Below are 21,960 nucleotides of genomic sequence, written 5' to 3'. Positions count from 1 at the left end.
GATTTTCAAATGACTGACTGTTTCAAATCCCTGCATCCAAGAGAAGAGGGCTTCATCTTGACCAGTGGGGACGGAACCAGAGCCTCTCTATCGACTATCTGTTTACACATGACAGCCCCCCAACTGATGCTAGAATAACCCCTGCTTCTTCTCAGATCACATAATGCTGACGTGTACCCTTTCACTGACTTCGGGTGTGACTTTGGGAAGAGGGCCCTGGAAACTGAACTGCTCCCTTTGTCATCGTCTAAGACTAGTTAGCCAGTACATGGTGCAGTTCAGCCAGCAGCAGACATTACAGGACTCTTTTGACACACGAGCACAGTGGTGGAAAATGGTGAAGGGTAAGACGAGGACCTTCTTCAGAGAGGAAAAAGACAGACGCCGCATGGTGGGACTGCAGAGGCGACTGGAACTGTGTTTAAACTTAACAAGGCCTTGATTTTAACTAAATAAATAAAGGAGGTAAAGAGAGAAATTTCATTTTTAGCAGAGCATAAAAGAAAGGAAGTAAACAGAGGGAACTAGAAGAAGGGGAGAAGTGGCCAAGGTCCTTTAAGAAAATAGTTAGCAAGGGAGGGGTAATTATGGGGTTAAAGACTAAAGATGGGTGTTTTTTCTAAACGTATTCAGAGGGAATTAAAGAAGTAGTCAAGGACTTTTATGGGGTACTGTTTGGGGGAAAAGATGTACAGTACCAGGCAAACATTTGGACACACCTACTCATTCAAGGGTTTTTCTTTCTTGTAGAATAATAGTGAAGACATCAAAACCATGAAATAAGATATATGGAATTATGCAGTAACCAACAAAGGAGCCAGGCTTTGCCTTGATGACAGCTTTTGCACACTCTTGGCATTCTCTCAACCAGCTTCGTGAGGTAGTCACCTGGAATGCATTTCAATTAACAGGTCTGCCTTGTTAAAAGTTAATTTGTTGAAGTTCTTTCCTTCTTAATGTGTTTGAGCCAATCTGTTGTGTTGTGACAAGGTAGTATACAGAAGATAGTATTTTACCAAATAAGGCTAAGTCCATATTACGGCAAGAACAGCACAAATAAGCAAAGAGAAACGACAGTCCGTCCTTACTTTAAGACATGAAGGTCCGTCAACACGGAAAATGTAAAGAACTTGGAATGTTTCTTCAAGTGCAGTCTCAAAAACTATCAAGAGCTATGATGAAACTGGCTCTCATGAGGACCGCCACAAATGGAAGACCCAGAGTTACCTCTGCTGCAGAGGGTAAGTTCATTAGAGTTACCAGCCTCAGAAATTGCAGCCCAAATAAATGCTTCAGAGTTCAAGTAACAGACACATCTCAACATCAACTGTTCAGAGGAGACTGTATGAATCAGGCCTTCATGGTCGAACTGTTGCAAAGAAACCACTACTAAAGGACACCAATAATAAGACGAGACTTGCTTGGGCCAAGGAATACGAGTAATGGACATTAGACTGGAGGAAATCATCCCGTCTGATTTGCGCTTATTGGGACAATCATTTTTTTTCAACAGGACAATGACACAACACACCTCCAGGCTGTGTAAGGGCTATTTGACCAAGAAAGAAAGTGATGGAGTGCTGCATCAGATGACCTGGCCTCCACAATTACCCGACCTCAACCCAATTGAGATGGTTTGGGATGAGCTAGACCGCAGATTGAAGGAAAGCAGCCAACAAGCGCTCAGCATATGTGGGAAATCCTTCAAGATAGTTGGAAAAGCATTGCAGGTTAAGCTGGTTGAGTGAATGCCAATAGCGTGCAAATCTGTCATCAAGGCAAAGTGGCTACTTTGAATAATCTAAAATATATTTTGATTTGTTTAACACTTTTTTGGTTACTACATGATTCCATGTGTTATTTCATAGTTTTGATGTCTTGACTATCATTCTACAATGTAGAAAATAGTACAAATACAGAAAAACCCTTAAATTAGGTGTGTCCAAACGTGACTGGTACTGTATATCGTACTGTACAACATGTGATGACATCACCTAAGGCAGACATATGGAGTACTTGCTACACAGGGTGAAGTCATCCTCAGGCGAGGTCAGCAATCAAAGTGTTAGTGACAGTCACTGCTGTTACTAGCTCTATATTTAGAGTTGCTGTGAGGAGTGTACCACAGTGGGCTTAGAGTTGATTTGTATTTTTTTAACCTTTATTTAAACTAGGCAAGTCAGTTAAGGACAAATTCTTATTTTCAATGACAGCCTAGGAGTTAACTGCCTTGTTCATGGGCAGAACACACCATTTTCAGCTCAGGGATTCGATCTTGCAACCTTTCGGTTACAAGTTCAACACTCTAATCACTAGGCTACCTGCCGCCCCTGTGAGGACTGCTGCTGTGGGCTGAGGCTACCAGTTCCTGTGAGGACTGTACCACCGTGGGCTGAGTTGCTGTGAGGACTGTACCACCGTGGGCTGAGTTGCTGTGAGGACTGTACCACCGTGGGCTGAGTTGATGTGAGGACTGTACCACCGTGGGCTGAGTTGATGTGATGACTGTACCACCGTGGGCTGAGTTGCTGTGAGGACTGTACCACCGTGGGCTGAGTTGATGTGATGACTGTACCACCGTGGGCTGAGTTGCTGTGAGGACTGTACCACCGTGGGCTGAGTTGCTGTGAGGACTGTACCACCGTGGGCTGAGTTGATGTGATGACTGTACCACCGTGGGCTGAGTTGATGTGATGACTGTACCACCGTGGGCTGAGTTGATGTGATGACTACCACCGTGGGCTGAGTTGATGTGAGGACTGTACCATCGTCGACTCCTAATAAGATATTAACTTTTGGCTGATGATGACGCGTCAGAACGGTAGCCAAACACGTGACCTTATGATTAAAGGCAGATTGAGATCATAGGTCATAACATGAGATGGTAACTGTGTTGATAGATGGGTAGTATACAGGGTAAAATGACATGTCATTGGTAGTTATGATCCATTGGATGAAGCCAAGATTAGCAGTGTTGCACCACAGATAGAAGTGGCTGAACATTTAATACATATCTTTCACATAGATCCTTCTTAATGTGAGATAAAACACACCTATATTTCTCTCTATTTTGTCTGATAGATTCATCTTTACAGACCGATTGTATGTGTGACAAAAGAATCACGTAACCATAGCAGGGAAAGATGGTGCAACAGAGCAATCCACTCAAGACAGTTGACCAGCCAGGATCCCAACTAGACATTGTTGACCAGCCAGGATCACAACAAGGCAACCCAACTAGACATCGTTGACCAGCCAGGACCACAACAAGGCAACCCACCTAGACATTGTTGACCAGCCAGGATCACAAGGCAACCCAACTAGACATCGTTGACCAGCCAGGACCACAACTAGACATCCAAACATGCCCAACACTCTATATCGGTCCAAAAATAACTAAGCACCCTTAAAGTGATGGCTACTAATTTGCCTCTCTGTGCTACTCCAACAGTTTCTCTTGACAGGCGTATTCAACAACTCATTCTGCTATTTATTTATCTTGAATTCTGTGTTGACCTACCAAATTAGCTGCACGTTTCTTCTCTCATCTGTTAAAACACGATATAGCAACTGATCAAAAACAGTGTGAATGTATTGATCTTAAATATAATAATTTTACTTAATGTTTAATTTACATGATAAATATGAACATCTCTGCACAATGAACAAACCAAAATGGAGAAGGATGTAATGGTTGTCGTTAGTGGAAGAAGGAGAGGACCAAGGTGCAGCGTGGTACGTGTTCATGATCTTTTAATTACACTGAACACTAGAACAAAACGTAACAAACGAAATAGTCCTGTCTGGTACAGAGACAGAAAACAACTACCCACAACTCAAGGGAAAAACCAGGCTGCCTAAGTATGGTTCTCAATCAGAGACAACGATTGACAGCTGCCTCTGATTGGGAACCATACCAGGCCAAACACATAGAAATACAGACATAGAACAAAACATAGAATACCCACCCACATCACACCCTGACCAAACTGAAAATATAAACATACAAAGCAATCTACGGTCAGGGCGTGACAAAGGACAAGAGCCACTGTTATTATGGAGAGTTCTCGTTCATGTTAAGACAATCTTCTTCTTTCCAGAACATGTGTGTTTGTGACGGAACATTGCAGTGTCAATGTTTACTCAGTAAATAAGTCCCACGCAACTCATTGCCTAAAATGTACCTACTCAGAAATATAGGAGAGGAGCTGTATACAGTATAACATTTTATCAGAGATGCCTTGAAGCACTGGGCTTCACGGGATCACACAAGTTTCATCCAGATGATGAACTCAACTGTCGTCAGGTTGTCAGTTAAATGCGGATGTCACAGGGCGGCAGGGTAGCCTAGTGGTTAGAGCGTTGGACTAGTAACCGGAAGGTTGCAAGTTCAAACCCCCGAGCTGACAAGGTACAAATCTGTCGTTCTGCCCCTGAACAGGCAGTTAACCCACTGTTCCTAGGCCATCATTCAAAATAAGAATTTGTTCTTAACTGACTTGCGTGATTAAATAAACAGAGCATCTTAATTATGCTTCATGTATCACAGTCACAAACAAAATTACACAAGATATTGTATTGAGGGGTTTTAGGACCCTTGAGACATCTTACAGACTCAATGGTGCAAATATAATGTTCCCTATATCCTCCAGACCCAAATGCCCGCTGGCATGAGAGTGAATGTACAAAAAGTACAGTTTGAAGCCGGTAGGGAACTTTGGCCTAGATACATGTATACAGTATTTTCTGACCTTAAAGCTCCCTGATGAGCAGGAAGTACGACACGGACAGCTGACGAGAAAGAGAAAATTAAGTTGTCAGATATAAATCCAACTGAACACTAAACAGATGTCAAGAGATGTCCTAAACAGATGTCCTACTTGGATTCCAATTAATATAGGCAAGAAAGAAACCGTTCTCAAACTCATCTCAGAATGCAATGACACTCTCCTGATGACAAGTCTACCAACCGGAGACTAATAGTGTCAGCAACAACATCCAGAACAAATCATGGATTAGGTGCCTAATTGTCACACTTTTGCTCCAGCCCCATTTATCACACCGGACTAATCAACTAATCATGATCTTCAGTTTAGAAAGCAATTAGTTTAAAATCAGCTGTGTTTTCTAGGGATGGGGAAAGTGGGCCCATCCCTGATCTAGAAACACTATCCTCCTGCCTGTCCAGCCAGACAAACAAACCAGGTAAATCGTAGTCTTTCCAACTGGACCGACCAGGAAGGGGTTCCCTAGTTTGGGCAGGAGCACTTTGTAATAAACCTATAAAACAGACTTCCAAGGTGTTCATAGGAGGAAACAGAATACTAGATTAGATATAACAAGTTGCTAATTCAACAAGGACATAAACATGAGTATTGGTGAAAGCATCAGTCCTTTATCCTGACAACAGGCCCAAAGCCCAAGCAAACCAGAAACTCTCAATGGAAATTGAAGAAATCCATACACCATTTCCTGGTTTGCATAATTTCAGTTCATGTCAAACCAAGCGGTAATTGTGTAGAGAACAATCATTTCATTATACCATCTAAACCACTGTGAAATATTGCATTTTCAGCTGTTTGAAGCTGGTGTACAAAATCAAAAGTAAAAGGCACAAATTAAATGTAGGAATGTGAAGCATAGAACTAGCGCACCTAAAGCAGATCTACCGCTTCTTAGACTTGCTTTCAATGAGAAAGACATGTGAGTTAGAAATCTGTCAATGTGAACTTGGTCAGGTTGTCCAAAAAGGTACAGATTGTAGCTTTAAATCAAGACAGTAGGTAGAATACAAAACATTGAATTTATTCATGAATAATAATTATAAATCAAGTACAGATATGAACTATTTTTCTTCACAGCTCTCTCTCAAGAATGATTCAGAGGCAGTACATTTCAAAAATATATTCTAAGCAGCATAAAACATTAACCATAAGAATATGTACATGTTTCCAAAAATGCATCCTATTTTTCAGCAGATGGACAGCTCGTCTTCACCTCAATGTTCTTCACATATAAATCATATCAACATAGATGAAAAGGCTAAACATGAGATGACTAGGTAAGGAAACAGATACCGTATACTCTCTATACTGAATTACTCTGAAAGAGACCACTTCAGTACACCTCAACGTTAATACAATAAGCTTTATGGCCAACCAGCTCTTACAGTGCACAAAGCTGTTCTTTGATCAAATATATCCAAGATCCATAATACATACATCTTACTCTCATGTTGTAATGTCATCTATTTCATAAAACACATTTAGATCAAAGGTCTAGTAACAATATGAAATGTACACACCATTAGTTTGCCTTTAAAAACATGTAAGATAGTAGATCTCTAGTCTAAACATACTATGATCAATCTGAAAAACTGAAATGTAATACCTCCTCACTCAGAACGGTGCCAAAAAAGCTATTAGCACAAGTCTGAGATTGGCAGGAGCCAGGGTAATCACACCGCAGTATGGGTTGAGTATGTGTGACAGAGAGAGAGAGAGAGAGGCTTAATGTTTCTCTCCCAATCCTGCAGGTTGCCCAGCCTCTGCCAGAGAGCGTTTGTAGATTTCAGCAGCTTGTCAGACTGGTTATTAACTGAGCATGGAACAGAATGAAGACGAATGGGCTTCGGTTTAGACTCTTTGAAACTTGTTGACAACATTATTAAGGTGCCCTGTCACAGGCAAATTTCCCTAATTGATTGATGGTGGGCAAATCTGTGGATATGTTATGTGCATTTATAAAAGACATAAAACATGTTTTAGTCAGGCATTGGGTGGAAGCCCTTGGAGTTGGGAGTAAATACAACTGATATATTCATATACCCATGTTTCAGCTAAGCTTGTCTTTAGTTGTCTTGAAGATCACTTTGGCCACAAGCACAGAATGTTCCCACAACGAAGGACACAGAATGTTCCCACAACGAAGGACACAGAATGTTCCCACAACGAAGGACACAGAATGTTCCCACAACGAAGGACACAGAATGTTCCCACAACGAAGGACACAGAATGTTCCCACAACGAAGGACACAGAATGTTCCCACAACGAAGGACACAGAATGTTCCCACAACGAAGGACACAGAATGTTCCCACAACGAAGGACACAGAATGTTCCCACAACGAAGGACACAGAATGTTCCCACAACGAAGGACACAGAATGTTCCCACAACGAAGGACACAGAATGTTCCCACAACGAAGGTCACAACTAAATGAAACAGAATGAGAAAGAAAAAACAAATGGTCAAATGTAGAGAAGTTCAGAAAGGTTTGGAAGGACAGAGTTCCTGGCCTTGGCTGCATGTACATCCAGTCCTTGCTTTGTTAGTCTTTGAAGGCTTCGTTCAGCCAAAGTCTATTCGTGGCCTGTACTCCAGGACCATGGGATATCTCTGAGGAGAATGTAGAGAGAGACATTAGTGTTGTTTATTCTCAGTTACCTTCAAGTTTATTCAAAAGACAACTTGCAAAAGTAAATAGCCTAGTAGATGCTGGCACGTTCTGACAAGCAGAGCGTATTTAACTAATGAGCTTTGCAATTCCATATTAAACGGCAAATATTTCACAGGAATGGATGCCACGAGACAGAATTGCCCCTTTCAACAGACTTCAAGCCAAAGTTTTCCTGGATGGTGTTTTAAGGAGAACACACTTTCCTGTGAACCATCCCAGATCCCTAAGGCTGACAGTTGAAACAAGACAGGAGGCAGCATTGGACATTCAGATGCACAGCATTGAGTAATGCTTTTATGATTTCTCTCTGAACTAACTGCAGTCAGTCCATACTTTACTGCAATTGATGATTCCTAGGGGCTTGCTCAATATGCATCTATAAAACACTGTCTGGATTTATTTCTAAGTGTTTATATGGTAGCCATTCACCATCAAGGCAGTGAGAAGTAGTATAATTAGCTGAAATGGTACAGGGAACAGAAGGCTGTCATTTATATGTTGTGAGGACATGGCCAGTTCCCCCCGTGTCCTGTCTGAGGTTAAACACACCCGTACATGCGTCAGCTGTCTGTGAAAGGCTGTTCAGCATTGCAGGACTTGTTTTCAGCCCCAGGAGAGCAAGGCTGGATTCCAGAAACTTTGAAAAACAGTTTTTACTGAAGATTAACCATAAATTCTTCAACTTCAGGTAATCAGTGGTGATGTCCTCATATTCCTACAGTGAGGTTGTGTGCAGTTCTATACATGGAATTGTGATGAGCTCATCATCTACATTTTTTTTTTGATGTATAGGGTTCTATACATTTCTACAGGATGTTCAGTCTAAAGCAAAGTGACTGATCGTAACTGCTTGCGATTACTGTTTATATTCCTTCATTAAGGCATAAATATATTTTGTCTGTATGAGATGTATTTTCAAGTGTTGCCTATTTGTGAATCCACATTTTTTTATCTGAGCACTTCTTGCATCCCTAAGACTGTTACCTTTCAGAAAAACTCAAGCTCAAACCAAATAAAAGGTCTGGCTGTTTTGCTTTTTGGATATACAGCTCTTACATACTTTTTCCACCACTGCCCCATGTCCACCCAAGGTAAAAGGTAAGGTAAGGTAAAGACAGCTGGTCAGAGGACAGGGAAGGTGAAGACAGCTGGTCAGAGGGCAGGGAAGGTAAAGACAGCTGGTCAGAGAGCAGGGAAGGTAAAGACAGCTGGTCAGAGAGCAGGGAAGGTAAAGACAGCTGGTCAGAGGGCAGGGAAGGTAAAGACAGCTGGTCAGAGGGCAGGGAAGGTAAAGACAGCTGGTCAGAGGGCAGGGAAGGTAAAGACAGCTGGTCAGAGGGCAGGGAAGGTAAAGACAGCTGGTCGGAGGGCAGGGAAGGTAAAGACAGCTGGTCGGAGGGCAAGGAAGGTAAAGACAGCTGGTCAGAGGGCAGGGAAGGTAAAAACAGCTGGTCGGAGGGCAGGGAAGGGGCAGCAAATGACATAACACAATCCCATGATGTTTATTACTGTAGATTTATGATGTCATACTTTACATGGACATGGTGTATTGGGAATTTGGGTGGGTGTGGAAGATGTTCTTTCTGGCATGTCCTGACATGATCAATAACCGGGCATTGAGAAGTACAGCGGTTACCTAAGAACTGGATGAGACAGGGGGAGTGTGGAGAAAAGAACAGGAAGGAATGACATAACAGACTCACGTGGTCACTGTGCAGCCTCCAGCGGGTCATGTAGATAAACTCCAGAGTGTGGTCCTTCCCCATGATCTCCCCATTACACAGCACATCCAGCTGGGGAGAGAGGACACACACAGGGGCGGACTGGGACAAGAATTCGGCTCTGGTATTTTATTCTCACCAGCCCATATCACCGCACACGCCCCCACCCCACCAACAGGTCACCATTAATACATACGCCCCATCCCAACACATACACCCTGACCCTACATAGACACAGGCAGTAGTGCTGACACATAACATTGGCAGTACAATACAGCGTTTCTCAACCATTTCTGTACCAGTGACTGGTGAGACATGGTCCTCCTCTTTAAAAAAAAATCACAACTCACCACTATAACTGTTCCTCTGTCTGGAGATCCAACTCACCACTATAACTGTTCCTATGTCTGGAGATCCAACTCACCACTATAACAGGGCCTCTGCTCTAGCCATTTTGTTGTGCTGTCCATCTGTCTCCTCAGCATCTTCTCTGTGGTCACTGTGCTTATTCTTGTTCTGTGTGCATGTCTGCTTAAACCATGTACAATGCCTTCGAAAAGTCTTCAGACCCCTTTTTCCACATGTTGTACTGTTACAGCCTCATCCTAAAATTGAGCTGTTTTTTTCCTTCATCAATCTACACACAATACCCCATAATGACAAAGCAAAAATGGGTTTTTAGAAATGTTTGCTAATTAATCAAATAATATGGAAATAACACATTTACATAAGTATTCAGACCCTTTACTAAGTACTTCGTTGAAGCACCTTTGGCAGCGATTACAGCCTCAAGTCTTCTTGGGTATGACGCTAGAAGCTTGGCACACGTGTATTTGGAGAGTTTCTCCCATTCTTCTCTGCAGATCCTCTCAAGTTATGTCAGGTTGGATAGGGAACGTTGCTGTACAGATATCTTCAGGTCTCTCCAGAGATGTTCGATCAGGTTCAAGTCCAGGGCCTGGCTGGGCCACTCAAGGACCATTCAGATATTTGTCCCGAAGCACCTTCTGCGTTGTCTTGGCTGTTTGCTTAGGGTTGTTGTCCTGTTGGAAGGTGAACCTTTGCCCCAGTCTGAGGTCCTGAGCGCTCTGGGGTAGGCTTTCATCAAGGATCCCTCTGTACTTTGTTACGTTCATGTTTGCCTCGATCCTGGCTAGTCTCCCAGTACATGCCACTGAAAAACATCCCCACAGCATGATGCTGCCACCACCATGCATCACTGTAGGGATGGTACCATATTTCCTCCAGACGTGACACTTGGCATTCAGGCAAAATAGTTCCATCTTGGTTCCATCAGACCAGAGAATCTTGTTGCTCATGGTCATTAGGTGCCTTTTAACAAACTACAAGCGGGTTGTCATGTGCCTTTTACTGAGGAGTGGCTTCTGTATGGCCACTGTACCATAAAGGCCTGATTGGCGGAATGCTACAGAGATGGTTGTCTTTCTGGAAGGTTCTCCCTTCTCCACAGAGGAACTCTGGAGTGACCATCAGGTTCTTGGTCACCTCCTTGAGGTTCATTATGGCCAGGTGGCCAGCTCTAGTAAGAGTCTTGGTGGTACCAAACATCTTCTATTTAAGATTGGAGGCCACTATAATTCCTGGGGACCAAAAATGCTGAATTCTTTTGGGGGGGTACCCTTCCCCAGATCTGTGCCTCAACTTAATCCTCTCTCCAAGCTCTACATATAATTCCTTTGACCTAATAGCTTGGTTTTTGCTCTGACATGCACTATATCTATCTATTTATCAATTTAAATGGTACTTTTTTACCCCCTTTTCTTCCCAATTTTGTGATATCCAATTGGTAGTTACAGTCTTGTCCCATTGCTGCAACTGCCGTACGGACTCTGCAGAGGCGAAGGTCGAGATCCATGCGTCCTGCGAAACACGACCCTGCCAAGCCGCACTGCTTCTTGACACACTGCCCGCTCAACCCGGAAGCCAGCCGCACCAATGTGTTGGAGAACACACCGTACAGCTGACGACTGAAGTCAGCGCCCATGAGTCCGGCCTCAACACAAGGAGTTGCTAGAGCGCGATGGGACAAGGACATCCTAGCCACCCAAACCCTCCCCTAACCTGGACGACGCTGGACCAATTCTGTGCCGTCTCATGGGTCTCTCGGTCGGTCACAGCCCGGAATCGAATCCGGATCTGTAGACCTTAGACCGCTGGGCCACTCGGGAGGCTGGGAACTTACATAGACAGGTGTGTGCCTTTCCAAATCATGTGCAATCAATTGAATTTACCACGGGTGTACTCCAATCAAGTTGGAGAAACATTTCAAGGCTGATCAATGGAAACAGCACGAGCTCAATTTCAAGTCTCATAGTAAAGGGGCTGAATACTTATGTAAATAAGGTATTTCTGTTTTCGCTTCACCATGATTGAGTATTGTGTGTAGATTGCTAAGAAAAAACAATATTTAATCCATTTTAGAATAAAGATGTAACGTAACAAAATGTGGAAAAAGGGAAGGGGCCTGAATACTTCACCAATGCATTGTACGTTATATATATATATATATATATATATATATATATATATATATATATATATTTGTGTTTCAACTCTAACCAGCCCACCCAACTAAAAAAAATGGTCCAGCCCATCTGGCATTTGCCAGAAGATCCTGGACACACAAAACAAACAAAAGCGCACACATGCGCAAGGAAACACAAAAGGCACGTCATTTACATTATTCCCTTTTCTAAACCCATCCTCAAAATAAAAGTGAAGTTACTGTACATTATAATATAAAAACAGTAGTAGCGGTCTTACCTCACAAGAGCTAGAAAGCTTTAACTTTAGACTGAGAAACTTCTTGATGGTTCCCACCGTGACTCGACTAGAGCAATGAATGAACTTCTTCATTAAACACTGGGGTGAATAACAGAAGGATGGCCATGTTACATTCAGATGGAACACAGAGTACAGAATACCAGAACTGGTCACCTGAGCATATTGAAAGAAACACTCCCATGGGAAGAGGAAAATGATTCACACACACCCATACCTTCACTGTGTTGTCTGCAGCATAGCCATTGTTGTGGAGACAGTCGAGGCAGATGGCTATCTGGGGGTCGCTCCTGTGGTAATCCTGGTCATCTTCATCATCATCCTCATCACTGAGCCCAAGCTTCTTTGACCCAAGGCCGTCTCCTGTGGGATAGCAGAGCACAGGTGATTTTAGGAGATCACACTAGCAATCAGGGCAGAGAGAAGTAATGTACAATTATTTATATATATATATATATATATATATATATATATAGTGTATTTGGAAAGTATTCAGACCCTTCACCTTTTCCACATTGTTATGTAACAGCCATAATATAAAGATTAAATAAATAATTCTCAGAAATCTACACCAAATAATGAAAAAGCAAAAAACAGGATTTTAGAAACTGTTAGAAATGTATAAAAAAATATATTTCAAAAACAGAAATACCTTATTTACATACATAGGCCTTTATTTAAGAATAAGGCTGTAACCTAACAAAATGTGGAAAAAGTCAAGGAGTCTGAATATTTTCCGAAGTCACTGTATATACAGTATACACACACACACACACACACACACACACACACAGAACAAAAATATACACCACATTACAGCCTTGTATTATTGAACAACCCAAACCCACATTAACTGTACACACACAGTGCCTTGAAAAGATTCATCCTGCCTTGGCGATTTTCTTATTTTGTTGCATTACAACCTGTAATTTAAATGGATTTTTTTATTTGGATTTCATGTAATGGACATACACAGAATAGTCCAAACTGGTGAAGTGAAATGAAAATGATAACTTCAACAAAATAAAAAACTGAAAGGTTGTGTGTGCATATGTTTTCACCCCCTTTGCTATGAAGCCCCTAAATAAGATCTGGTGCAACCAATTACCTTCAGAAGTCACCAAATGTGTTAAATAAAGTCCACCTGTGTGCAATCTAAGTGTCACATGTTCTCAATATATACACACACAGCTGTTCTAAAGGGCCCAGAGTCTACAACACCACTAAGCAAGGGGCACTACGACAACCAAGCAGCTCCTCAAACAGGTCAGGGACAAAGTTGTGGAGAAGTACAGATCAGGGTTGGGTTATAAAAAAATCAAAAACTTTGAACATCCCATGGAGCACCATTAAATCCATTATTAAAAAATGGAAAGAATATGGCACCACAACAAACCTGTCAAGAGAGGGCCACCCACCAAAACTCACAGACCAGGCAAGGAGGGCATTAATCAGAGGCAACAAAGAGACCAAAGAAAACCCTGAAGGAGCTGCAAAGCTCCACAGCTGAGATTGGAGTATCTGTCCATAGGACCACTATAAGCTGTACACTCCACAGAGCTGGGCTTTACGGAAGAATGGCCAGAAAAAGCCATTGCTTAAAGAAAAATAATAATTAAACATGTTTGGTGTTCGCCAAAAAGGCATGTGGGAGACTCCCCGAAAACATGGAAGGTACTGTCATTTTACAGAATTTGGCAGTACGTCCAACCGGCCTCACAACAGCAGACCACGTGTATTGCATCATGTGGGCGACCGGTTTGCTGATGTCAACATTGTGAACAGAGTGCCCCATGGTGGCAGTGGGGTTATGGTAGGCAGGCGTAAGCTACGGACAACGAACACAATTGTATTTTATCAATGGCAATTTGAATGCAGATACCGTGACGAGATCCTGAGGCCCATTGTCATGCCATTCATCCGCCGCCATCACCTCATGTTTCAGCATGATAATGCACAGCCCAATGTCGCATGGATCTGTACACAATTCCTGGAAGATGAAAATGTCCCAGTTCTTCCAGGGCCTGCATACACAGCACCAGACCTGTCACCCATTGAGCATGTTTGGGATGCTCTGGATCAACGTGTAGGACATTGTGTTCCAATTCCTGCCAAAATCCATCAACTTCACACAGTCATTGAAGAAGAGTGGGAGAACATTCCACAGGACACAATTAACAGCCTGATCAACTCTATGCGAAGGAGATGTGTTGTGCTGCATGAGGCAAATGGTGGTCACACCAGATACTGACTGTTTTTTTGATCCACGCCCCTACTTTTTTTTTTTTTAAGCTATGTGTCCAACCGATGCATATCTGTATTCTCAGTAATGTGAAATCCATAGATTATGGCCTAATTCATTTATTTCAATTTTACACACTTCCTTATATGAACGCAGTGAAATCTGAAATCTTGCTCAGTAGTGGTGCCCCCTGTATATAGCCTTGTTATTTTCATATGTTACTTTTTATTCTTTAGTAAATTATTTCTTAACATTTCACATTAAGGTTGAATTCGAATACCTGTTGTATTCGGTGTGTGCAAATCAAATTTGATGTTGCATTTATATTTTTGTTCAGAGTATATATGATTTACTCTACTAATGTCAAATAACATACTTATTACATTTTACAGTAAGACCCAGCACAATTTGTAAGAGTGACCTTAATCGAGACTAATCCCATACCTTGTGAATTTTCTTTTGACTTATTCTTCCTCCAGAAATCAATCTCCTGCTGTCCCTCTTCTGGTCAACATACACAATCATAAAGAAAAGAGGATATACAAGGTCATTTCAGTCCCACTACATCTAATGACTCCCCCAAAGAGTGACTGAAATGATTGACTGACTGGGATATCATTAAGAAATATATCTTGGTTTTTCCTAGTTGACGAGAACTCACTTTCTCGTAATCCAGGCACAAGCTTGAAAATGATTTCCTCAAGAGTATTGTCCAACCTCAGAAGAAGGAGAGGATCAGTGAAGATGTGAGAGGAAGGGTAAAGATAAAGTGGAAGCAGTGGTTTGTGTTGACAGTGCACTCGCAGTATTCAAAGCAAAGTGAAGGCTAAATGTTTGGAGGACTATGTCTGTATGTGTCGTACCTTAGCATCTCTAGAGGGTTCGTTTCGTGGACTTGAATGCCACATTTGGGACAGTCATTACTGTCTTCAAAGTGCTGGATGATGCAGCTCTTACAAACTGGAAAACAAGAAAAATCCTATTACGTAATGTAAGATGCTTAGAGTCTTTGGGAGAGGATGGACTGAGAGGACATAGAAGGAAGGAAGCAATAGAAAATTATAATATTTTAATTTGACCAGTTTCCTCACAGCAGGAAAATGCAGCATATTAATTATTAGGTGGATGATAATTAATGGACATTTTAGTAGAGGTTGATACACGTTAGTGGAAATTACGTTTTGAAGCCTTTTTAAACCTTGAATACACATTTCCTGCTGCACAGCATGGTTCAAATTAATACAGTACAGTGAAAAGAAAACTGAGCAGAGAAATAATATTAAGAAATGCTATAGACGGAAGGAAACCTACCAAAAAACAATTAGGCAACAACAAATTCAATACCTTTTAGACAACTTCCTGGACAAAACGTTCCACTGTAATAGCGAAGGTGTAAACTAGGCAGAAGAAAATCTAAACTGAATATTTGACCTCTCAGCTTCCCTATCAAATCAAAAAAAATTAAACAGAAAACCGAAGAAAATGAACAATGACAAATGGTTTGATGAAGAATGCAAAAACCTAAAGAAAGAAAGAGAACTATCCAACCAAAAACATAAGAGACCCAGAAAACCTAAGTCTACACATTCACTATGGTGAATCACTAAAACAACAAAGACATAACACTATGGAAAAAGAAGGAACAGCACGTCAGAAATTCTCAATGTAACTTAATAATCAACACGAAGAATTATCTATCCAAAATGGAGATTTATGGGTAAACCACTTCTCCACAATCTTTTTGGCCCTATAACAGAGAACAAATAGCAAAAACATATGCATGATCAAATACAAAATATGAGAATCAACTATTAAAAGACTACCAAAACCCACAGCATTATCCAATTACATTTGAATGAACTACAGGACAAAATACAAGCCCTCCAACCCAAAAAGCCTGTGGTGTTGATGGTATCCTCAATGAAATTATAAAATATACACGCAACAAAACACAATTGGCTATTTTAAAACTCTAACATCATCCTTAGCTCTGGCATCTTCCCTGATATTTGGAACTAAGGACTGATCAACCCAATCTACAAAAGTTGAGACACATTTAACCCCAATAACTACTGTGGGATATACATCATCAGCAACCTTGGGAAAATCATCTGCATTATCATTAACGGCAGACTCGTACATTTCCTCAGTGAAAACAATGTACTGAGCAAATGTCAAATTGGCTTTTTACCAAATTACCGTACGACAGACCACGTCTTCAACCTGCACACCCTAAATGACAAACAAACAAACCAAAACAAAGGCAAAGTCTTCTCATGCTTTGTTAATTTCAAAAAAGCCTTTGGCTCAATTTGACATGAGGGTCTGCTATACAAATTGATGGAAAGTGATACTGGGGGAAAAACATTAAACATTATAAAATCCATGTACACAAACAAGTGGGAGGTTAAAATGGACAAAAATCTAACATTTTTTTCAACAGAACTGTGGGGTGAGACAGGGATGCAACTTAAGACCCACCCTCTTCAACATATATATCAACGAATTGGCGAGGGCACTAGAACAGTCTGCAGCACCCGGCCTCACCCTACTAGAATCTGAAGTCAAAGGTCTACTGTTTGCTGATGATCTGGTACTTCTGTCCCTAATCAAGGAGGGCTTACAGCAGCACCTATAGCTTCCGCACAGATTCTGCCAGACCTGGGCCCTGGCAGTAAATCTCAGCAAGACAAAAATAATGGTGTACCAAAAAAGGTCAAGTCACCAGCACCACAAATAGAAATTCCATCTCAACACTGTTGCCTTAGAGCAAAATTTTTAAAAATAATAATAAAAAATACCTTTGGCGTTGATATTTAGGCCAAGGTAACTTCCACAAAGCTGTGAACAAGCTGAGAGACGAGGAAAGAAGGGCCATCTATGCCATCAAAAGAAACAAAGTCGACATACCAATTAGGATCTGGAATAAAATACTTGAATCAGTTATAAAATACTTGAATCAGTTATAGAACCCATTGCCCTTTATAGTTGAGGTCTGGGGTCCGCTCATCAACCAAGAATTCACAAAATGGGACAAACCCCATATTGAGACTCTGCATGCAGAAGTCTGCAAAAATATCCTCAGTGTACAACGTAAAACACCAAATAATACATGCAGAGCAGAATTTGGCCGATACCCTATAATTATCCAAATCCAGAAAAGAGCCGTTAAATTCTACAACCACCTAAAAGGAAGCCATTCCCAAACCTTCCATAACAAAGCCATTACCTACAGTGAGATGAACCTGGAGAAGAGACCCCTAAGCAAGCTGGTCCTGGGGCTCTGTTCACAAACATAGCCCACAGAGCCCCAGGACAGCAACACAATTAGACCCAACCAAATCATGAGAAAACAAAAAGATAATTACTTGACACATCGGAAAGAATTAACAAAAAAAACTGAGCAAACTAGAATGCTACTTGGCCCTAAACAGAGTACACCGTGGCAGAATGACTGACCCAAGGAAAGCTTTGACTATGTACAGACTCAGTAAGCATAGCCTTGCTTTTGAGAAAGGCCACCGTAGTCAGACCTGGCTCTCAAGAGAAGGCAGGCTATGTGCACACTGTGCACAAAATGGAGGTGGACACTGAGCTGCACTTCCTAACCTCATGCCAAATGTACAACAATATTAGAGAGACATATTTCCCCCAGATTACACAGAGCCAAAGAATTTGAAAACAACCCCAATTTTGATAAACTCCCACATCTACTGGGTGAAATACTACAGTGTGCCATCACAGCAGCAAGATGTGTGACCTGTTGCCATAAGAAGAGGGCAACCAGTGAAGAACAAACACCATTGTAAATTCAACCCACATTTATTTTCACATTGTTACACACACACAATATGACATGTCTTTATTCTTTTGGAACTTCTGTGAGTGTAATGTTTTCTGTAAATTTGTATTATTTATTATCTACTTCACTTGCTTTCACAATGTTAACATACACTGCTCAAAAAAATAAAGGGAACACTTAAACACAATGTAACTCCAAGTCAATCACACTTCTGTGAAATCAAACTGTCCACTTAGGAAGCGACACTGATTGACAATACATTTCACATGCTGTTGTGCAAATGGAACAGACAACAGGTGGAAATTATAGGCAATTAGCAAGACACCCCCAATAAAGGAGTGGTTCTGCAGGTGTTGACCACAGACCACTTCTCAGTTCCTATGCTTCCTGGCTGATGTTTTGGTCACTTATGAATACTGGCGGTGCTTTCACTCTAGTGGTAGCATGAGCCAGTACATCAGGAGACGTGGAGGAGGCCGTAGGAGGGCAACAACCCAGCAGCAGGACCGCTACCTCCGACTTTGTGCAAGGAGGAGCAGGAGGAGCACTGCCAGAGCCCTGCAAAATTACCTCCAGGGCAAAATTACCTCCAGCATGTGTATGCTCAAACGGTCAGAAACAGAGTCCATGAGGGTGGTATGAGGGCCCGACACAGTGCAGGAAGTTAGCCTAGTGGTTAGAGCGTTGGACTAGTAACCGGAAGGTTGCAAGTTCAAACCCCTGAGCTGTCGTTCTGCCCCTGAACAGGCAGTTAACCCACTGTTCCTAGGCCATCATTCAAAATAAGAATTTGTTCTTAACAGACTTGCCTAGTTAAATAAACGTAAAATTTAAAATTGTAAAAGTTTGGCATTTGCCAGAGAACACCAAGATTGGCAAATTCGCCACTGGCGCCCTGTGCTCTTCACAGATGAAAGCAGGTTCACACTGAGCACATGTGACAGAGTCTGGAGACGCCGTGGAGAACGTTCTGCTGCCTGCAACATCCTCCAGCATCACCGGTTTGATGGTGTGGTCAGTCATGGTGTGGGGTGGCATTTCTTTGGGGGGCCATGTGCTCGCCAGAGGTAGCCTGACTGCCATTAGGTACCGAGATGAGATCCTCAGACCCCTTGTGAGATCATATGCTGGTGCGGTTGGCCCTGGGTTCCTCCTAATGCCCGACAGTACTAGACCTCATGTGGCTGGAGTGGGTCAGTAGTTCCTGCAAGAGGAAGGCATTGATGCTATGGACTGGCCCCCCCGTTCCCCAGACCTGAATCCAATTGAGCACATCTGGGACATCATGTCTCGCTCCATCCACCAACGCCACGTTGCACCACAGACTGTCCAGGAGTTGGCGGATGCTTTAGTCCAGGTCTGGGATGAGATCCCTCAGGAGACCATCCGCCACCTCATCAGGAGCATGCCCAGGCATTGTAGGGAGGTCATACAGGCACGTGGAGGCCACACACACTACGGAGCCTCATTTTGACTTGTTTTAAGGACATTACATCAAAGTTGGATCAGCCTGTAGTGTGGTTTTCCACTTTAATTAGAGTCCAAATCCAGACCGCCATGGGTTGATAAATTTGATTTCCATTGATCATTGTGTGATTTTGTTGTCAGCACATTCAACTATGTAAAGAAAAAAGTATTTAATAAGAATATTTAATTCATTCAGATCTAGGATGTGTTATTTTAGTGTTCCCATGATTTTTTTGAGCAGTGTATGTTTCCAATGCCAATAAAGCCCATGAATTGAAAGACAGATGGAGAAGTACAGGGTGTGTGTCTTACATGTGTGCAGGCACTCAGTGACCGTGGTGGGTTTGATCAGGTAACCTCTGCACAGGTAGCAGGTAATGAAGTGGTTAAAGTCTTTGACCAAGCTGGTTTGGACCATGGGTGTCCTCCGAGTGGCCATGGTGAGCCCCTGCAGAGCTGGGGAGATCAGGGATGAGGTAGGGTCAACAATCACAGAGGTCCCTGCAGCCTCTGACACTGCTGGGGTGTCCCCTGTATATGCGTCATCTTCATCATCCTCAGCCAGTCCTCATCAGCTGGGAAACACAATCTGAAGATATTTTCACTCTCAGATTACCTGTCAGACACAGAATACAAGGGAAAAGAGAGAAGAAAGTAGATGATTATGCCATATGCTACATGCAGGTGATGCACAGGTTCATTCACCTCTTGGATTGGCATGTTCATTCAGATTACCTGTCAGACACAGAATACAAGGGAAAAGAGAGAAGAAAGTAGATGATTATGCCATATGCTACATGCAGGTGATGCACAGGTTCATTCACCTCTTGGATTGGCATGTTCATTCAAATACAATGTGCAAAATAAAATAAATAAATACAAGTATTTACCACGTTTCTGAATGCATTACATGCCTGACAAAATGAATGCCTGACAAAATTCTATTTACTGTCACGCTGCCACTAAAACATGCCTCATCTATCCCCATAATATACCACGCATTGACAAGCAGATAACACAGTTTAGAAATGTCCTATTGACAAAACACACTTGTATATAAACTATAAATAGTATTCGTACAAATAGCGTAATCATACAAATGCCTCCCTCGGTTTACTAAACAAATAATTGATACACAGTTAAGAAATACAAAAGCTTTGTGAAAATCGGTAGGCTGCACTAGGCTCATCGTAGAGGACCTCACGCTTTGCGTGACCTGTATCACCGTGTGCATCAACAAAACAACATTAAAGCACCAAACATATAGCTTGTAGCCACGACATTCGCGACGACCACATACTCGAAACAAAGTTACGACTCGCAAGGAGATAGCGGAATGAAGTCAAGTCAAATTAAACCTGTTCTATAAACGTAAAAAACAAAAAGCACTAGCAACCTAAATACAGTTATGTCACACACGACACATTCGCAATCATCCCACCCCCAAAGTTTGACTTTAACAGGGATGATGTGAAAGCCCATTTTTTTGTAGGCTATTTCTGTCTGAAACGTTTGAACAATATAGGCTACATTTAATCTTACCTCGTAACCTCTCTACTTTTTCCATTAGGTTATTATAGCTGGTAGAATGGGAATAATAGAGTGACCATGACACTGCGTTCTCTTGGTGATATCAGCGACGTAGGCTAGTATGAAACTAGTGGCAAGAATACGGAATTTATGTTTCGTTCACGACAACTTGGAACTCGAAAAAAAACGACCTCGTGACGTTATTAATCTTCAGCTCGGGGAGGTAGGAGCTCAAATAGGATGGGCGAGTTTCCCAATTGTATTTACGAGTTCGATTACCAATCGGAAATCGTTTTTTCCAGAGTTCCCACTTTGCGTGAACGCACGGATGTCGGAGGTCGTAGATATTAATAGTTCCGAGTTCCAAGTTGTCATGAACGCACCATTACCCCAGCCACCAGTTTATGCAGATAGGCAAAGTGGGGAGGGAGATCACGAGCATGTGTGATTTTGCTAATTCATAGGCCTACTACAGTGTTTCCTCGGGACCCCAAGGGGTGCATATTTTGTTTTTTGCCCTAGCACTACACAGCTGATTCAAATCATTTAAGTTTAGTTAATTTTTTGAATCAGCTGAGTAGTGATAGGGTAAAAAACAAAATGTGTGCCTCTTCCAGACTCATATCAAACATCTCCAATCGAAAATCAAATCAAGAGTCGGCTTTCTATTCCGCAACAAAGCCTCCTTCACTCAAGCCGCCAAGCTTACCCTAGTAAAACTGACTATCCTACCGATCCTCGACTTCGGCGATGTCATCTACAAAATGGCTTCCAACACTCTACTCAGCAAACTGGATGCAGTCTATCACAGTGCCATCCGTTTTGTCACTAAAGCACCTTATACCACCCACCACTGCGACTTGTATGCTCTAGTCGGCTGGCCCTCGCTACATATTCGTCGCCAGACCCACTGGCTCCAGGTCATCTACAAGTCTATGC

At 42.1% G+C, this 21,960-nt stretch overlaps 1 protein-coding gene across 2 annotated transcripts; it reads right to left on the bottom strand.

Moving 5' to 3' along the window:
- Positions 1 to 5,784: 5,784 nt before the first annotated feature.
- Positions 5,785 to 21,190, bottom strand: LOC109900097 (polycomb group RING finger protein 5-B-like). Of its 2 annotated transcripts, XR_004211548.1 has the most exons (10): positions 21,034 to 21,190; positions 19,804 to 20,107; positions 15,086 to 15,182; positions 14,884 to 14,939; positions 14,667 to 14,726; positions 12,198 to 12,343; positions 11,963 to 12,061; positions 9,603 to 9,706; positions 9,161 to 9,250; positions 5,785 to 7,396 (listed from the first exon to the last, which is right to left on the bottom strand). XR_004211548.1 is itself a non-coding variant. In XM_020495821.2 (9 exons), exons 2-9 carry the CDS (start codon positions 19,928 to 19,930, stop codon positions 7,349 to 7,351), a joined length of 723 nt encoding a protein of 240 aa, XP_020351410.2. In that variant the 5' UTR covers positions 19,931 to 20,107; positions 21,034 to 21,183; the 3' UTR covers positions 5,785 to 7,348. The 2 variants fall into 2 exon arrangements, 1 of the variants encoding a protein (XP_020351410.2); XM_020495821.2 differs by lacking the exon at positions 9,603 to 9,706 and having other exon boundaries at positions 21,034 to 21,183.
- Between the last annotated feature and the right edge of the window lie 770 nt (positions 21,191 to 21,960).

The sequence above is a fragment of the Oncorhynchus kisutch genome, linkage group LG11, assembly GCF_002021735.2.
Source record: "Oncorhynchus kisutch isolate 150728-3 linkage group LG11, Okis_V2, whole genome shotgun sequence".
Classification (NCBI taxonomy): domain Eukaryota; kingdom Metazoa; phylum Chordata; class Actinopteri; order Salmoniformes; family Salmonidae; genus Oncorhynchus; species Oncorhynchus kisutch.
This window is presented reverse-complemented; position numbering and strand designations above follow the sequence as displayed.